The following is a 15,500-nucleotide window of genomic DNA, read 5'->3' on the forward strand; positions in this document are numbered from 1 at the left end:
GCTACTTTCTACCCCTAGGTTCCTTCTGGCATTTGTAATTTCCAATCCACTTGGGCCATTTTTGCTCTTTGGAAGCCGTTTCTGGGGGGACTATGAGAAGAGACAGACCGTTTAAGATGCCCAGGATCCGAGGGACGCGGGTTCCCTGGAATCGCCCATTCTAACCAAGAAGACGCGCGCCTGACTGACGTCCTGCTCCGGGTGTTGCCGGCGTCTGCTCTTCGCCCTCCACGCGACCAGGGGGCGCGCTCGGCCTCCGGCCCAGCTAGTTCGCAGCCGCACGCCGTCCCTCCCCGCGCCGGGCTAGGCCACATCCTCGGACCCAAAGGTCGCGTCAGAGTTCCACGTCGACCAATTAGAACTGTCCATGTACTAGCGGGGGCGCGGCTGCCGAGGCAAGAGGAAGATGGCGGTGGGGGCGAGGTGAGGTGTTGGCAGTAGAAAGGGGTTCGGGTGCGGGGGGCGGGAGAACGCGGAGAGATGGCCCGCGCCGGCTGCAGGGCCGGATGAGAAGCGGTCGCGCCGCGGGTGTAGGAGAGAGGAGGGCGCCCGGGCGCCACGAGAGTATGACGGGGCTGTACGAGCTGGTGTGGCGGGTGCTGCACGCTCTGCTCTGCCTGCACCGCACGCTCACCTCCTGGCTCCGTGTTCGGTTCGGTACCTGGAACTGGATCTGGCGGCGCTGCTGTCGGGCCGCCTCCGCCGCGGTCCTAGCGCCGCTCGGCTTCACGCTCCCCAAGCTCCTGGTTGTCGGCAGGAACGGCAGGAACCGCCGTCACCACCGGCATCCGCGCGGGGGGCCGACCCCGGCCGCCGCCCACCCGCGGCTACGCTGGCGCGCGGACGGCCGTTCCCTGGAGAAACTGCCTGTGCACATGGGCCTGGTGGTCACCGAGGAGGAGCAGGAGCCCAGCTTCTCGGACATCGCAAGCCTCGTGGTGTGGTGTATGGCCGTGGGCATTTCTTACATTAGCGTCTACGACCACCAAGGTGAGACCGGGAGCGGGTAGGGCGGCCGGGGCATCTCCGGCCGCGGGTACCGCGCATCGGGCAGGTGGCCCCGGGGCGCGTCGCTCGGCACAGCCATCCCGGCTCCGCGAGTTACCTCGTCCGGAGGCCCTTAAGTGCAAATTATGGTGCTGGCGCTTTCGAGGAAGGGAGATAGGCTTAATTGGACACCTACTAAGTTCCTGAATTCGGTTCAGTCGCCTTCTACATATTTAAAAATATTTCTTATTCGTTATAATGTCCCACTAAGGTGGCTGATGTTTTACCCTTGTTTCACAAATGAGGGAGCTGAGATAACAACATTCATTGATTTGTCCAAAGTTAGAGAGGTAGTAATAGGAGGATTGAAATTTTAGCCAGTCTGTGCCTTTCCACAGATTTACCTTTTTGTTACACCGCAGTGGTTCTTCAGAGAGGCTCAAGGCACTGTTCTTAAGTCACAGCAGGCTGTGGAGGATTTATGCATAAGCTAAGTGGTTGGGGACAGGTGGCATTTGAAGTGAGTTTATGAAGAGTACGTGAGAGACTGGATAGACAGAAAGGAAAGTGTTCACCGTCTGTCTTCGGAAGTCTAGGATGTTGTGCGATCCTTAATCCTCAGGGGCCAACACAGTACTTGTCCTCCCATAAGTTTTGGTTGAGGAAATTTTCACTGTAGGGAATTTTTGTAGGTACAAGACTTCAACATTGTTCGCGTAGCTACAAACCTAAAGCACAGTGCTAGGCATATTCCTTGGATGTTTACATTTAATTTCATGGATTCTCAGGCTTGTGGGGTGGAGGGTAGACACACTCACATGAGTGGCATGGGTAGCAATAAATGTTGGGAGTTAGTAACTGCTGTGAGAAGGGGGAAGAGAAATTCTCATTGGAGAAACTTGAGAAGTTCCTCCAGAGGAGATGGCGTTTAAGCCGGATGTTGAAGAATGAATAGGAGATCAGGTTGGGGAAGGCTCTAGATGTCATGTTTGGGTTTCAGTCAAATCCTGAAAGTAATGGTATTTCCTTAAAGGTAAGAATGATTTAGGAGTATTGGTGTGAAGGAAAGAAAACTAGTGTTTTAGGCCCTGTTCAGTACCTTAAATTACTGGTATGCTCACAGAAGCTACAACTTGATTTTTAATCTTTAAGTCTTTGTTAGACAGGCAGGTTTAAGTGTGACATTTTGTCAGAAAGGTTAGGTTGAGGTCAGACAGCACCTCTTGCAGGCTATTAGAGTAATCTTTGGTTGACTGATTGCCTTCCTTGCAGCCAGCAAGGAATATGGTGACTCATAGCCTGTTATCATCAAATGAAAATTTACCCTGAAAGGTAAAGTTTAATATACTCAGGAGCTGACATTTTATGGAGCTTGCCAGGACAGTAGAAATCACAAGACTGTTATAAGGCGATGCACTCTTTGCTTAAGCAATGCAGCAGAAACGTTGGGGGGAAAAAAAGTAAGTGAAGCAGAAACGGAAATTAATTAAAGCTGTTGAGCAATGTGGTGAATTCACTTTAAGTGAGTCACTTATATCCAGGGCATTCTTTTAAAGCAAGTACCTTTACCTTCTAGTAGAGAAGGAAAATGAATAGTTGAATAGTTTAAATTGGTGGCTGCCTACGAACGCAGATTATAATATTGCCACACTTCCTTGTTCTGGCAATTCCTGTTCTTAAATTGCTGAAGTGATTCAGAAATAGCCTGTGTCATATTCACTAAAAGAAAAATGATTGGTAATGAAAAGGAAGAAGTCAAGCTAAGCAAAAGGAGTTGTACGGAGCATTTTCAGTGCATGGACTCAAGAGCATTTTGTGTCTACTGGAAAAGCAATTTCAATTATTTTTTAAGGGATAAAGGTTAATTTCATTGTTTGAAATAAGAGGCTTTCAATTTACTCATCCTTGGTTTTGACTGATTGATTTGTTCATTTAACAGGTGACAGATTGGGTGTGTGTTAAGTACCAGATACTGTTCTAGGCATGAGAGTGCCCCAGTGAAAAAAAACAGGCAAAAATTCCTACTCTCATGGAACTTACATTTTAGTGGAAGTCTGACAAATATTATAAATGAGTAAAATGTATTAGATCATAAAAGCAAACAGGAAAAATAAAGCAGGGGACGTGGAGAGGAATGTTGAAAGTCAGTGGTGGAGTAGGGGGTGCAGTTTTAAATAGAGTGGCCAAAGAAAGCCTCCGTGACTTTCCATGACTTTTGAGTGGACCTGAAAGAGGTGAGTGATCAAGCCATGTGGATATGTGAGAAAAATTATTCCTTTTTCAGGGGAACTGTAAATACTTAAGCTATATTCGGTTTTCCGAAACTTTCACTTAAACCTATTTCTATGTAAATATTTAACTGATTTTAAAAATCCTATTGACATACTCTTAAACGTCAATTTATTGAGTACCTACTGGGATACAAAGAAGTAGAAGAAATTGTCTCAAAGAGTTTATACTCAAGTTAGGGATAGTTACTAAAAATTAATGCAAGCTAATATATAAATGCTAGTGAATGGAAGAGACTTTAAGGAGAAAAAAAGAGAAAAATCTCTGAGGAGCAAGGTAACCTCCATATGTCCATAGGAGGTGACATCTGAGATGGGCCTTGCAAAAATAGGTAGAATTTGGATTAGCATGATCAGTACAGTGTTCTTTGTGTGTGCGTGTGTGTGACAGAGAGAAAGAGAGAGAGAATGGGGAATTCCCCATTGGCAGCATTCCCATTAGAGTAGATTGAACAACAGCATCGAGCAGTGTGTTGGGATCAGTAAATATAATAGGTAAGTTTACATAATGAAAGGTTGAGAAATGAAGTAGGATGAAGGCTTGGCCACCTGTTCTGGTTATCTGTAGCTTTGTAGCCTACTCCAAAGCATAGTGTTTTAAAACAATGTACGAGTTGACTCGGTTCAGGTGGACAGTTCTTCCTTGGGGTTGGTTCTACTCACAAGGTTACAGTCAGGTAACAGCTGGGACATAAAGGCTTCTTATCATACATATAGTGCCTGGTTTGTGATGGCTGGAATAGATGAGGACAGGTTGGTCATCTGTCTTCACACGGCTAGCTTAAGTTTCCTCATTTAATAGTGGCCTTGGGGTAGTCATACTTCTTTTATAGGCGTTCCCAAAGAATTAGCCAAAGGTCAAAGCTGCAAGACTTCTTATGACCTAGTTTAGGAGATCATACAGTGTTACTTCTGCTGTATTCTCTTGGTCTGAGAAGTCACAGGTCTGCCCCAAATCACAAAAATGGAGAGGTAGACTTTACCTCTCGATGAGAAAATGGCTTATGCAGCAGGAGTCGGGGCTGGGGCTGGTGGCAGCCATCTAGGAGATAAGCTACTGTACCACCTTCCATTTTCCCCTGTCTTGTACCCCTTAAACTCCCAAATTTGTATTTAAATCAGTGTTCATTCTAATTATAGTTGGATTTAGATTATATTTAATTCTTAAACTAAAAAAAAATCCACTGATATTTACCTTGGTTTGACTCTGCCAACAGACTGATCTTTTCATTTTCATCTACCTGCACTCTTTCTTGATTATAATCAAGAATTTCTGCAAGTAATAATTTCATCTGTCAGAAATTGGAGTTGTTTTCTCAGGTATTTCTTGCGCTCAGAATTCTAGAAGGGAGATTTGGCTATTTTGTCTACATTATTATAATTTAAAACCATAATTGGGCTGGTACAAAAATTCGAGTTTGGGGCTTTTGGTGCTGTAGCCTTAGGGGTGTTATGCTTGCCTGGGTTCGCTTGAAGTACGCCTAGATCCAAGTTACCTACAGATACATTATTATCTTCAGTGATGGAACCTGTTCATGTTGCTCAGCTGTATTGGTGCCATTCTGAGAACCTTGCTGTAGGGCAGCAGTTTTCAAAACATGGTCTGTGGACCATCTGTGAATGAGTCATTGGGGGTGTTTATAAAAAATACAGATTCAGCACAGTTATTGAACAGACCAAATTAGGGGAGTGGGACCTGAGCATCTCTATTTTTATTAAGCTACTTATATGATACATTTGCACATTTTTTTTTTTAGAACAGGAACCTTTTTTTTTTTTTTTTACAGTTTTTTGTTTGTTTGTTTTTAAATGTTATTTATTTATTTATTTATGGCTGTGTTGGGTCTTCATTTCTGTGTGAGGGCTTTCTCTAGTTGTGGCAAGTGGGGGCCACTCTTCATCGCGGTGCGCGGGCCTCTCACTATTGCGGCCTCTCTTGTTGTGGAGCACAGGCTCCAGACGCGCAGGCTCAGTAATTGTGGCTCACGGGCCTAGTTGCTCCGCGGCATGTGGGATCTTCCCAAACCAGGGCTTGAACCCGTGTCCCCTGCATTGGCAGGCAGATTCTCAACCACTGTGCCACCAGGGAAGCCCTACATTTGCACATTGAAGTTTGACCCTAACACAAATGAAAGGATACCCTACTACTTGTATTACATCAAATTATTCATTCATCCTTCATGTTCCTTTTCATAAGTGAAGATAATCTTGGGTGGGTCTTAATATTAATTATTACTTAATATTACTTTTTTCTTTCTATTTTATTTTATTTTTTAATTAATTTTTTGGAGTATAGTTGATTTATAATGTTGTGTTAGTATCTGCTCTACAGCAAAGGGAATCTGTTATACATATACATATATCCACTCTTTTTCAGATTCTTTTCTCATATAAGTCATTACAGAGTACTGAGTAGAGTTCCCTGTGCTATACAATATGTCCTTATTATTTTATATATAGTAGTGTGTATATGTCAATCTCCTAATTTATCCCTCCCCCACCCTTCCCCCCGCCCGTAACCATAAGTTTGTTTTCTACATCTGTGACTTTATTTCTGTTTTGTAAATAACTTCATTTGTACCATTTTTGTAGATTCCACATATAAGCAATCATATGATATTTGTCTTTCTCTGACTGACTTCACTCAGTATGACAATCTCTAGGTCCATCCATGTTGCTGCAAATGGCATTATTTCATTCTTTTTTAATAGCTGAGCAATATTCCATTGTATATATGTACTATATATTCTTTATCCATTCCTCTGTCCATGGACATTTAGGTTGCTTCCATGTCTTGGCTGTTGTAAATAGTGCTGCAGTTAATTATTACTTAATATTACTGTAAATTGGAGTGATCCAGAATAAGGCATTGCCTTCTATGTGAGAATTCAGCAACAAAACAAATCTTTTGTGTTGCTCTTTTTAGTGTTATCTCCATAGTTGTAAATCTATACTAGGTATCGTAGGAAATGGTTTTTGGATTCAGATTTCTTACACTAGCATTAAAAAGATCTGCCTTGTGTACTCCCAGCCTTCTCAACATATTTCTCACTATTTTATCTGCCTTTTGCTGCATCCATAATTAGGTTACTTGATATTCCCTCCTTCTGGAGGGTCCTTTTCTCCTTTTTTTGGCAAATGGCTTCTAGCGGTCAAAAGGCTATCATTGATCCTTTTACGTCTATCCAAACTGTCACCTCTTAGGTAGTCTCTCTCGGCTATTCCATTCCTAGTCTTGCTCTGTGCTTGAATCTCCTTAAATATTGTACATCTTTAAAGGTACTTCCATTCTCCATTTTGTGAAGTAGTAGTCGTATGTATATGTGCCCGAACTTTCTTACTAGATTGTAAGCTTTGCAGATGCTAGCTGTCCTCATTGTTGCTTCACCTACAGATTGTAGCTTGGTGTTTGCATGTAATGAGTAGGTCAGTATATATTCCTTGAATTGGAAGAAGGGGCTGCATTTCTTTTAGATAAGAATGATGAACCGAGTTGTAATTTGTTTCCCAACACCAGTACCCAGAAGCCTTAATTAAAATAGTGGGGGGAAATGAACATAGTTTGCCCTAGTTTACTTATTTGGCACACTGACACAGATGCTGTTGGGAAATATAATTTTATTCTCCTTACGCTGAAATACAGAGTTGCCAGAAGTGTTGAAAGTCTAAATATAAATGTGATTAGATTTGATATACAAACAATACACACTAAAGTACTTGTCTTCCCTCATGTGGAAACTCATGTAAGGGGACATTCTATTTCTAATCTTCACCTTTGTATAGTACATTTCAAAAATATACAGAATTTCACATTTATCTTAACATCCTGGGGTGTCCTCTTCCCTTTTTCTACCAAAGGGCTAGCTACCTGTCAAAAGCTATCAGTAGATCCTGTACATCATTCTCACTATTACCTGCTAAGTAGCCTCTCTTGACTGTTCCATCCCCAGTTTTGCTTCGTCTTTGAAAAGCTCTATCCTGCTTTTGAACTGACCTCATTCTCTGAATACCTTTCTATTTAACCGTACTGGATTTATGTATGAAAATAAACCTTTCCTTAATAGTAATAATTACTCTTTGTTGCGCTCTTACTATGCACTAGATGCTATGCAAAGAAGTGAATTAAATCCTTAGCACTTTTAGCAGTCAAGAAACTGAGACTTAGAAAACCAAGAACCCATATATAGGAAGGGGCAGATCTAGAATTTGAATCAGATTTTATTCCAAAGCTTTGGTACTTAAGCCTTATGCTGTACTGACTTCCACTGAGAAGAGAATGTAACCACAGTACAGTCATGTTAGTACTCTTCCTGATTATGTTGTGTCATCTTAAAGTCTTGGTAAAGTGGGTACCTATCTAGAGGTAGTAGAAATAATTTGTAAAAGATATTTAAAGGTAAATACAATTTTCTTCATACTACTAATATAAACGTTCATCCTTTGAGTTGTAGGACACACTTGACTTTTTTGATCAACTACATTTAATTTTATGGAGCTCCTGCTCTGTACTGAACTGTTTCCTTGTCAGGTGAGCAGAGGCTGAGAAAGCCCACTTGGCTAGTTTATTTTACACATCTCTCTTGCTAAAGAACTGGGACTTAAAACTTAGCCAGCTCTCCTTCCCGTATGCTGTGCCACCATCACGCATATCTTTCTTAGTACAACATGCTCATTCCAGTATAATTGTTCTGTGAGGTATCTTGGGGCTCTCTCTCTCTCTCTCTCTCTTTTAACTTATGTATTTTATTTATTTATTTATTTTTGGCTGCATTGGGTCTTCGTTGCTGCGCATGGTCTTTCTCTAGTTGCCGTGAGTGGGGGCTACTCTTCTGTTGTGGTGCGCGGTCTTCTCATTGCGGTGGCTTCTCTTGTTACGGAGCACAGGCTCTAGGCACGCGGGCTTCGGTAGCTGTGGCTCATGGGCTTTAGAGCGCAGGCTCAGTAGTTGTGGTGCACGGGCTTAGTTGCTCCGCGGCATGTGGGATCTTCCCGGACCAGGGCTCAAACCCGTGTCCCATCCATTGGCAGGTGGATTCTTAATCACTGCATCACCAGGGAAGCCCTCCTGGGGCTCCCTCTTGAAATATAATTGTTTTTTTGTTTGTTTGTTTTTTTGTTTTGTTTTCACTGTTGTGGCTTCTCCCGTTGCGGAGCACAGGCTCCGGACGCGCAGGCTCAGCGGCCATGGCTCACAGGCCCAGCCGCTCCGCGGCATGTGGGATCTTCCAGGACCAGGGCACGAACCCGTGTCCCCTGCATCGGCAGGCGGACTCTCAACCACTGCGCCACCAGGGAAGCCCTATAATTGTTTAATGGCTTGTAAGATTTATTTTATTATGACTACTTCAGTCATGTAAAATTTTATTGGTAGTTTTTTTTAAATTATTGTTCCATAAGTATGTATTTTTTTCTCGGAAGGTTGCCTCTAATAGTGTTATAATTCGATTGTTAGAGAATTAAATGAGGGTAACCACCAGATAACTTACTTAGGTGTCTTGTTTAAAAGAAGAAAGGTAGACTATTTCGAACGATGGGCTTTTATTTGCAAAAAAGTATTACTTTAGTTCCTTAGCTGGTGAGATGCTTTGTAACCAGAGAGATTGGTTCAGTGTTTATCTCGCTTTTCTTCCCTTCCTTTCCCTTGTTCTTATAAACACTTGCTGTTAGATATTCCTTTAAAAATCTGTTTCTATAGAAGGGAAGGAATAATCACGTAAAAGTTCAAATTTCAGATCTAAAAGAAATATTAAACGTGTATTTTGAAAGTCTCATTTTCTAGAATTGATTATTCAGTTCACGTAAATTTTAGAAGCAGCAGTATTTAAGGGATACAGGTAAGATTTGCTGATTGAATACTTGTTTAATTAAACTCTTGCTTGGTTCCCTTAATTCGAAAAAACTATTACATCATGGCGTTATTACCCAGTTAATGTGTACATAGTTGATTGTTCGGGTAGACTGAATATTGAAACTTATAAATAATTCTAAAATGTAATTTTAACTATTAAAGACCCCAGTAAGGTATATAACCTGATTGGTGGATAGGACATACTTAATTCCACTCTCTTTGAAATATTTTCTCTCCTGGCTTCCATGACATCATGTGTGATTGGATTTCTTCCTATCTTGCTGACTGTTCCTTCTGAGCCTTATGTCTGCCTGTTTTCTCCACTTCTAAAAGTTGAGATGTCCTAGAATTTTGTGCTGTATGTGTGCCTTTGTCTTTCTGATGTTCACCCTATCTCCTAGATCGGGGGTCAGAAAACTTTTTCTTAAAGGGCCAGCTAGTAAATATTTTAAACTTAGTGGGCTGTATGGCCCCTGTCACAAATACTCAACTTTGCCAATATAGTAAGAAAGTGGCCATAAAGGAATGGTGTGACTCTGTTCCAGTAGCAGTAGTTTGCTGACTCCTGTCCCAGATGGTTTTTCCAATCCTTTGGCTTTAACTGTCACCTGTATGCTCACACTCAGGTTTGAATCTCCAGTCCTTCTCTCTCCTATAATTCCAGGCTCCTGTATCTCACCCTACCTAACATCTCCACTTTGATTTCTTTAGGCATCTCAAATGCTTAACATGTCCAAAACAGTACTCTTGAATTTCCCCCCCTAAACCTGCCTTGCTCAGCTTTTTTCCCATCTCAGAAACTACTACTACCTTCCAACCAACTGCTCAAAGCTAAAAATTTAGATGTGAGTCTTCTACATCATCTTCTACCTCTAATCTTGATCTTCTAGAATATGTCCCAAATTTGCCGCTTGTTTTGGTTCTTCATTGTAGCCGTCCAAGTTTGAGTTTTCATTATTTTTCACCTGGATTATTGCTGTAGTAGCCTCTTAATTTATCTTCAGATCTGTTCTGACCCCTGTATAATCCATTCTTCACCCACCAGCAAAGTGATCTTTTTTGGTAATACTATTCAAACTGAATAAAACCTTCCAACGGCTTCCCATTGTACTTGGAATGTTTTTTGAATTCAGAGACCTTTATTGTTAAATAATGCAATTGTTAAAATAATCATGAGACTACCACCAAAGAAGGATACATGTTATACAAGTGAAAAAAGCAGGATACAAAGTTGCATGGTCATATATGCCAAGATTACACATGCATGTGGACAAAGGCTAGGAGATGTTAAAAACCAGAAATAATTGTATTATGATGGTAAGATTAAGGGACATTCAATTTATTAGGAAGGATGGTTAGGGGACATATCCTTATTGTCTAAACTTTGAGCATCTTACACAGTTTTTAATACTAGAATTAAAAAAGGATATTTCTTAGGATATAAAAAGAAATCTACATTTGGTATAGTTAGTGTTTATCAAAAACACCAAAAACATTGTTGTCTTTCTGAGGTCCAGCTTTCCTAGCATAATATTTTATTCTTTCATGGAAATTTCAGGTTTTTCTGGGTGTGTGCATGTGTGTGTTTTAAAAAATTTTGGCTCTTTCATGTAACTTTTCTATATATGTTTCCAGTTAGCTTACATGTGGGAAATTGAGAGTGCATGAGATATAGTTGTAGAGCAACAAGCATAATGTAAAATTCTTTAAGTCATTATTGCAAAAACATATTTTATATTCCCAAGTCATTCTTTTTTTTTTTTTTTGCGTTACGCAGGCCTCTCACTGTTGTGGCAGCGCAGGCTCTGGACGCACAGGCTCAGCGGCCATGGCTCACGGGCCCAGCCGCTCCGCGGCATGTGGGATCTTCCCAGACCGGGGCACGAACCCGTGTCCCCTGCATCGGCAGGCAGACTCTCAACCACTGCGCCACCAGAGAAGCCGCCAAGTCATTCTTAAAGAATTCAAATATCTGTTACCTCGTGACTTCTTAAAAGCCTTTTAAAAGAGAGCTCTAGTCTTAGTTTTTTTCAAAACATTCTGCTCATTTGTAAAGGGGTCAGCTTTATTTATTTTATGAAGTTTAACTTTTGGGGGAGGGAAATTCAAAATTTAATAGTAAGATGGATTTAGCATTGGTTATCAGCATTAGAAATAGTTACTGAACTGAATAATTAGAAGCCAGGAGACCTGGATTTCAGTCCAAAGTCTTAGACTCTTGACCAAGGACAGTTGCTTGACCTTTCTGGGTCTATTTCCTCATCTGTAAAAGGATGGGATAAAATAACTCTTGCAGTTCATTATTATATAACTCTGTAAAATACAGGTTTCTCAAAAATTTGAGTATTTGCTAACGTTTTTCCCTTAGATTAGTTATTTCTAAATGAATACAATCTCAACTTCCTTTTGCATAAAATGATTTTTGTTATAGTTTCTTTACTTTTATTGATATTATATCATTTTGGCTTTAGTTTAGATTCTGTGAAGGCAAACAAGATGAATTATGATATGAGAAAAAGACTCTTCCACATATCAATATATTATGATATTGCCAGAGGAGTTGCCTGTCTCAGTCAAAGGCATTCTTATAACTTGTTGCATTTCTTGTGATGTGAAGTGTGTATGTGTAGACTTTGAATCCTGAAGAAAATTATAAGCTGAGAATATTGCTTATGGGAAATAAGATAAGTACCATAGAGTATAGTATAATCAGATTTCTGGATGGGGGTCAAGCTGTGAGGTATCGTGAATTATTTTGCTGGTAATCTATCTTATTTATGCATTTAGCACTTCTCAGAAGCTATACTTTTTAATTTCGTGTCTTCATCCAAAGAAGCCAAGACAAAGGTTCAGTTTAAAATAACTTTTTATGGAGGTCTTCTTTATAGAAGGTACTTTGTGCCTCTAATATTTTTTCTTTTTAACAGAATTTCTGCCTGTATGCAATAAGGAAGTGTCTCCTTTTATTGTGAGAGTTTCCTGGAAATTTCTTTAAAATTCCATTCAGTGACATGTCCTTTTAGGTTTTGTTGTTGTTAGGTGGCACTCTGTGCACTGATAATTCAGTTTATTAAGTAAACGTTGAACTCCTGCTATGTGGAAGGTGCCTTGGGGGAAAGAAATGGGTAAGACCCAAGTGCACAAGTAAGACTACAGTACAGTGGGGTGGGGGAGAGTTAAGCTGTAACTAATAAAAAGTAGAATATTGGTTTGTTAAGGAATTTGAGCAAAATGTGGGTATTTGGAGGGTGAGGTAAGTCAGAAGAGAAATTGAGCCTGGCTCAAGCTGGCTGGGGGACTCAGAGTTTTCTTGAGGGTAAATGACATTTCAGCTGGCCTGTGAAGAATTAGAATTTTATAGGAGTGGGGCTGGGGAGGTAACAAAGGATGAAGGTTGGAGTCACTCCAGGTGTTTGGCGGGGGGACAGTATAAGGCAATCTAATTTGCTGGGGATAGAGTACTGTAGAGAAATTGGAAGCTTCAATTATTTCATAAACATACATTATTTCTACCTTCCAAGTATGGAAGCGTAAGATGGAATGTTAATGCTGATCTGAGCAGTTTGTTCTTGATACATTAAGCATTTTGGGAGCCATTGAAGATAAAGTTGGAATGTGCCAGGATTACAGATGTACCCTAGGAAGATCAATCTGGTACTTAATCTAGTGATCCATGCTAGAAGGGGCAGGAAGACCCATTAGAAGGTGGTTCTGATATTACAAAGAAGACTATTGCTTGAAACAGTGGGGACAATGGACAAAGGGAAATGGGTACAGGGAAACATTGCTGTAGAAGAGTAAAGGGCTTAGTATCTTAATAGGGCATTGGGGGTGGTGGTGATAATGCTAGAGAGTAGGGAGGATGCCTGGTTGACTGAGCAGGTAGTGATGTCTTTATTAGAAATAGAACAACAAGAAGAAGGGCTAAGTTTTTTTGTTTTGTTTTGTTTTGTGTGTGTGTGGTACACTGTTGTGGCCTCTCCCGTTGTGGAGCACAGGCTCCGGGCACGCAGCCTTAGCGGCCATGGCTCACGGGCCTAGCTGCTCCGCGGCATGTGGGATCTTCCCGGACCGGGGCACGAACCCGTGTCCCCTGCATCGGCAGGCAGACTCAACCACTGTGCCACCAGGAAAGCCCAAGTTTTTTGTTTTTAAACAAAAATATAAACAGCTTTACAGCAGTTATGATTTTAAATCACCTATTGTCCCATCAACCTTACATATTTACTGTTCTCATATTACCTGTTCTCTTTTAGGCCTTATCCCTAAGTGCATATAAGTTTCACACTTACAGTACTGTTTCTTTCTTTTTTTTTAACCTGATGTAATCTAAGTGTGTGAGAGCTAGCTTTAAAAGATAAGCTGCCAAGTTTTAGATTTGTTCATTTTCAGATACTTACAGAACTTCAAGGTAAGATTAGATGTTTGAATGAACTGAAAATGTTAGGAACAAAATACTGATCCTGTTTTCACTTAAAATTTTAATATTTTGTTCATCATGGATGTTTTGCATTAATTTTAATTTTTAAAGACAGTTATGTAGATAACTTTACACCAAGTTATTATTAATCTTAATTACTGGGGTTTTTTTGTAAACTACCCTCCACCCCGTCCCCCCAGTTTTGTCTTATTCATATTACCCTGGTCCTGACGCTGAGTGGTATTAAAGTCCCATAAGTGACTAGAACCAGAGAGGGAGGAGCACATGGACACGAAGAGGGCTGAAGTAGGAACTCTGAGGAATAATCTTCATTTAGAGGGAAAGAGGAAAAGGATTCAGTGCAGAGTGAGAAGCGGCCATTCAAGGAGCAGATTGGGAGTTGATCCAAGGGAAGATACTCACAGGAGCTGGCATGAGGATAGGACTTTGAGAAGGAAACAGGTCTCTGACCTGTCATGGTCTTGCTGCCGACATTTATTTGTTGAGTGTCTGTTCTGTGCTAGCCTCAGGGCCCCTGTGTTTGTAAGCAAAACAGTAAGAGCCCTCCCCACGTGGTGCTTATATGACCTCTTTTGAACACCCTTTCCTCATGTCTCTTAATCACTTTTACAGTAACCCCACTTAAATATTCTATCATCACCTGTCTAAAACTAAACTTGTCTTTTCCTTCAAACCAGTTCTTTGTAGAATTTCCCTTCTTTTTAAAAATGTTATCATTTTCTGTTATCCAGGATTAAAGCCACAGAATTTTCTCTTTGCACCTCTAATCAAGTCATATTCTTTATTCTCTCAACTCGTCTTTTGTAGTGAATCCTTTTCCACAACTTTATCAAATTATATGTGGAATATTGCAGTAGTCTGCTGCCAGGCTTTCTCTATCATCAAAAACCAAACTGTCACCAGGTTGGTTTTCCTAAATATAAAGATTTCCACACATTTCCACAGGAAATGAGTGGTTACCCATTGGGTAGGCAAAATGAATAAAAATTAGGCTTATTCCCTTGCCCCTTTAGTCAAATCATTTGTACCAGCAGCATTTGTCTGCCTTTTGAGCATTCAGTGCTTTTTTTCTTAAGCATCTTCCCCATCTAACTATCCTCTCCATTTTCTTCTCTTTAACTTTCTGAGGTCAGCTCAGCTTAAGTCTTGCTTGTTCTTTTTACAAAGTGTTTCCCTACCGAAGGAGACTGCTTTCATCCTTGAACTGCTATTACACATATTCAACCGAGTTGCCACTATACAGCATATTCAGCAGATTCTGTGCTATTTTACATATATACTTATTATGTTCTCTCTCCCAGTTAATCTTTGAACTGTTTTAAAGACAGGACTGAGAATACAGAGAAGGAACACTTGATAAAGCTCAAAAAGGCAGTGGCCACTAGAAAGCTGGCCTCTCTGAAAATAGCCAAATTGTTTTTCATTAGAGCTCTCTGTATTAGTTTTATACTAAGTGTATGTCACATAGTCCTTCATCTTTGTCAGTGATATGATAGTAATTATAGTTTTAATTTTTCTGTGCATGGTTGGAGGATCAGAAACAATTTTATGTAATATATTTTCATGCTTTGTTTGAATTTACTAAATTTTGCTTCCTGCACTTTTGTCTATTCTCTACTTTTTACATAATTTATATTATTTATTCTTACCATAAAAACAAATGAATCAAACTGAGGTGATAGTATTGTGTGCACGGAGTAAATCTGTAGGGGACTTAATTACATTAGGCTGAGAGAGGGGGAGAGAGAAGCTTTGGATCACTGCTGCAGTTTATAAGTCCTCTGACAAGTCTCTTAATGGTCTTACTGAGACTTGGGTATGAGTTTCTTCATCTGTAAATAAAGGTGTCAAGTAAATGGTCTCTTAAAATTTCTTTCTAGGTCTAAATTTCTCTCATATTCATATTGACACAGAGTTGTTACCCCTGTCCTTTTTT

General features: G+C 40.5%; 1 protein-coding gene across 1 annotated transcript in view; it reads left to right on the forward strand.

Moving 5' to 3' along the window:
• Positions 1–431: 431 nt before the first annotated feature.
• NUS1 (NUS1 dehydrodolichyl diphosphate synthase subunit) overlaps positions 432–15,500 on the forward strand; it is a 28,303-nt gene continuing 13,234 nt past the window's right edge. Inside the window, exon 1 of the mRNA XM_081251571.1 lies at positions 432–990. Coding sequence (XP_081107697.1) covers positions 507–990 — 484 coding nt within the window. The 5' untranslated portion in view covers positions 432–506. The remainder of the gene's footprint in view (positions 991–15,500) is intronic.

The sequence above is a fragment of the Mesoplodon bidens genome (assembly GCF_964165515.1).
Source record: "Mesoplodon bidens genome assembly, chromosome: 12".
NCBI classification, from domain to species: Eukaryota; Metazoa; Chordata; class Mammalia; order Artiodactyla; family Ziphiidae; genus Mesoplodon; species Mesoplodon bidens.